Source organism: Pocillopora verrucosa, chromosome 12 (assembly GCF_036669915.1).
Source record: "Pocillopora verrucosa isolate sample1 chromosome 12, ASM3666991v2, whole genome shotgun sequence".
In the NCBI taxonomy this organism is placed as follows: domain Eukaryota; kingdom Metazoa; phylum Cnidaria; class Anthozoa; order Scleractinia; family Pocilloporidae; genus Pocillopora; species Pocillopora verrucosa.
Window position 1 is genome coordinate 4,397,683 of NC_089323.1, and position 4,215 is coordinate 4,401,897.

At 38.3% G+C, this 4,215-nt stretch overlaps 1 protein-coding gene across 1 annotated transcript; it reads right to left on the bottom strand.

Annotated features, from left to right (window-relative positions):
- Window positions 1–242: 242 nt before the first annotated feature.
- LOC136277412 (melanocyte-stimulating hormone receptor-like) lies at window positions 243–1,172 on the bottom strand. The gene has a single exon (XM_066159441.1). It carries the CDS (start codon window positions 1,170–1,172, stop codon window positions 243–245), a length of 930 nt encoding a protein of 309 aa, XP_066015538.1.
- Between the last annotated feature and the right edge of the window lie 3,043 nt (window positions 1,173–4,215).

Sequence of the window (4,215 nt, forward strand, 5' to 3'; positions counted from 1 at the left end):
AAATAATTGATAGCCTTCACTTCTTCACTACAAATTCGGGAATTGGAGACGTAATATTGTTTTGTTAAACTATACTTTCTCGCCTTTTCGTTGTTCGTTAGATAACTCGAATACAATGTGCTACTTATTTCATATTTTTCCTTACCCTTTTTCATTACCTTCCCCTCTCTCCTAACGTCTAGAATTCTTTCAAAAAATCTACATTAGAAAATTTACATGCCAACGTTAAAATAGGTCTACTCCTATGCATAGCAGATTGCTTGTCTGATTGTTTGCTTTACTGCTCGTCTCACTTCACTTATCTTCCAGCAGTAAAGGAACGGGTTTAAAGTAGAGTTAAAGAACACTAACACATTTGTCATTCCCCTGATTACCATGAAATTCGATAATCCCTTTGATATCACAATTTCCACTGTCATGTTTGGTACATAACAGACAACTAATACTAACTGCACCCACAGTGCACTGTACACTGCCTTTCTGTATCGCGCCATAATCAGTGCATTTGGTTGGCTCGGCTGTTGTTGAGCATAATCTTGTATTTGAGCCTGATGATGACTGATTGCGCGAAAAATCTTTGTGTACGAGGCGATTGATATAACTATGCATAACGGTGCACCTGTAACACTGAACCAAAAAGTTATACGGTTATTAAGATGAAAGAAAAAGCCAGAGACTAGAGATACAATCCAAAAGATAGCTAAAATGTTGTATGTGCGCCTCAAAGTTACAATCTCTTTGTATCTCAGTCCCAACAACATGGCGAGAAGTCGGTCCACGCTTATGGTCGTCAGCGTCAACATGGAAACTGTACATAACGCATAGCCTGTTACGCCGGTTGCGTAAAATGAGAATTGGCAAATACTCCACTGTTCGTGAACCAAGGACATCCAATAGGCAGCATAGATAGGTTGGGTAATAAGACCTACCAAGAGATCAGTTGTTGCCAGACAACGATACAAGAGTTTGGATGGCGGATGGAGGGAAGATTCCTTGTGAAGGGCAACAAGGATAAGAGAATTCCCGAGAATTGCTGTAATCGAGAGGAGAATGTTGACTGCTGAGAATGAAATGGACTGCTGTTTAAACTCACCTAACCAAATTGGGGAACATAGCGATCGGTCAAATGTTTGCGTAAGTGTTCCTCTTCCCGTTATATTTGTTGTCGCCATCATCTTCTTGTCATTATCCTTATAATTAGTTACAACGAGGGATATTTCGTCTTAACAGCATCCTCCAAGTCAAGATCAATTAAACCTTAGTTTTTGAATAACAATTACACAGAGTAAAAACTTATCACTGGCATCAGACTATGTAAAATGCCCGAAAGCTGTGAGGTTTGTCACAAGAAAGATGAAAATAGGTGTGTTTTTCTGCGTGATTTGAATTTGAAATAAGGGGGAGGAAATCTGTATTTGTGATAGGTGAATTTTACAATAACACAGAACAAAAACCTCTTCACCTAAATAAACCACCAGTGGTAGGATATCGAAAGTCGACAGATAATCGGTCGACAGTCGACCGATTGTTTGCCGACACTGTTACCAACGTATTGGCCGACATGTTGTTTGGATCGGATTCGTTTCCTTACCCAGATAATACGGTGAATTACTAATTCACGGGAATCTTGGGACGCCATGAATTGTTATCAACACGGGCAAACTGAGAGAAAAAGTCCAATTTGAAAATTAATTCAGGTTACAAATGCAAAGTTATTCTAAAAATATTTGAATTTTTGTTCTCTACCTGTCGCACCTGTCTGAACCAAGGAAAGAAACGGCGACAGGTGTCAGATGTCACGTCGTTAGCCCATCTCTATCTTAACTGTTCCATTCTCTATATTTATTTACTTCTTTCATGGCCACAAATTTAGCAGGATTATTTCTTGTGGTCACGAAATAATGAAAGGGTCATATTACGAAGCTCGAAGTCCTATTTTTTTTAAGTATCTAGTTAATAGTGAGGTAATCATTAGTTTCTTGGAAGGAAGACGATTAGGTGACCGATTCCGAGAACACTTTCGCGACGTAAAAAGAAATGACAAGGACGCATCCAAACCAGTTGCTAGACACTTAAATCTCCCTAATCATTCTAAGCAGCATATGGCAGTTTGCGGCCTTTCCTTACATGTGGGCAGTTCGAAAAGCAGCAAAACTTTAGAACAGAAATTTGTCTTTAAAATCGGCACCCTTATTCCCTACGGTATGAACGAGCAACCTTCATTCAATTTATTCTTGTTTTCTCGTCACCATATTCCCACCAATAGCGTAGCTCCATATTTTGTATACAAACCCATACACACCCCATAATTGCTCCAGTCGCTCGCACGCTAATGCTCAAAGCGTCAGCTTTTAAACTCCTTACGGAGGTTAATTATGTTATCAACTCACTTAATAATCCTGAATTACCCTAAGTTATTTTTTCTTGTTCTTGTTTCAAGCATGCTGTCATGTATTCGACAAGTGACTGGATTGTTTTTGTTGCTGTTTTTCTCGCGTTTAACGATTTACCTTTAGTAATATTCGAATATTAATAAAACGAATGAAGTTGTCTGCTAATTACAGTTGAAAATAATTGACTGATTATTAACTCTCTCAATTCTTCTTGAGGTAGATAGTCTTGCGAAGCACACGCGGTAAGTGGAGTCCTTCAAGTCGGGCCAAGTAACACTACACAGCACATCTACAGAAGCAAAACAAAATAAAGTTTATAAATTGAAAAGTGGATATGATAAAAAAGACGAAATGGAAAGAAATGATACAACAAATACAGGGCAACTAAGGGGGAGAAAAAGGGGTAACTAAAGGAATAAAAGTCAACTTTTATCTCCCAACTGGAGACCACTGGTTACAAAATGATTTACCTTGTGCTTGCTGGTCCTGTGTGGAAATAAAAAATCAAATCGAGAGGTGTGCTAGTTTACATTTGCTGTATGTTCTAGTAAACGTTCTATCCTCCTTGCTTGTTGTAATGTGTTGGTCTTTTGATTCTAAATGCTGGGTGAAGTCATGTCAAGAGGTATAAAAAAAATAAGATTTGACTCGGAGCAGCTTGGATATGTCACCGTCTCTGGAAGGATTCTTAACTTAACAGAAGCCAGCGGAATATTTACAACGTGCAATTTTTTCTTTCGAGGACATCTCGAAATGTTGTCGGCAGAGTCTCTCTAAAAGAATTGTGGATAAAACCGACGTTTTTTAAGTATTAGCTATTACTAAATTGCGTGGAAAACAGGAAATAAAGCATTAGGCTAGAGAAAATCCAGCGAATTCATTAAAAATTGATCTACTTTTCTCATGTTTAATTCAAAGCTAGTCAACCGAAATGCCATTTACCAATTAAAATAGGAAGGATATGAATGAAATGACATTGCTGATTCCTTTAGGGCACGTGTCACACATGAAACTAGTTATGGCCTTGTTTCCTTGGAGTCTCTGTTGTTCAGTGGTAAGGGCAAGTAATTTCTAGCCTAAGGCTCAATTTCTTACAAGGACTCAGAATTTTCTTTGTCCCACGCTCACGACAAGAAGAAAATTGAAAAACCTTTGTCTATGTAACCTTTCTCTTTGTCTGCAAGTTAATCTACATGGAGTATGTCAAAGACTTTTGAGCTTAATTCTTTGTTTAGAAAACAACCATCTAACGGAAAATGCTTCGATCTTCAATCCGCCTCTAATTAGGGTATAAGTTACAACCCCTCTTTTCTCAGGAAAGAACAGACTTTATTGGGAGACTTTTTCACCGTCTGAATGTAGTTAATGCAGTGAACGGCTACCGAGAACGACTCCACACCGTTTTCCTACCTTTGACGCAACCTTGCTCGGACCAGCCAATACTGCGAAGATTCTTGAGCGCTCTTCCGAAAGCACATTCCGAAAATAACAGGTGCTTTTTTTTACTTCCAAAAAACTCACACAAGTCAATTGAAAAACTCTTTCTTAAAAAGCTGCCACGTAAACGGCAGGTGAACGATCTTTATTTATTTTTTTTTTTTGCACAAAATTATTTTGCAATTTGATGATATGAATTGCAATTTGAAATTTCCTAGCCTGGAACAAGGTAATTTGGTCTTAGCATATTAGTTAATAACGTAAATTGTCCACTGTAAAGAGTTTCAAAGTTGACGTTTCGAGCGTTAGTGCCTTGTCAGAGCGAATGGAGGAATTGTGGGTTGTGTGTGTGTTTATACGCAAAATATAGAGCTGCGCTTTGGCG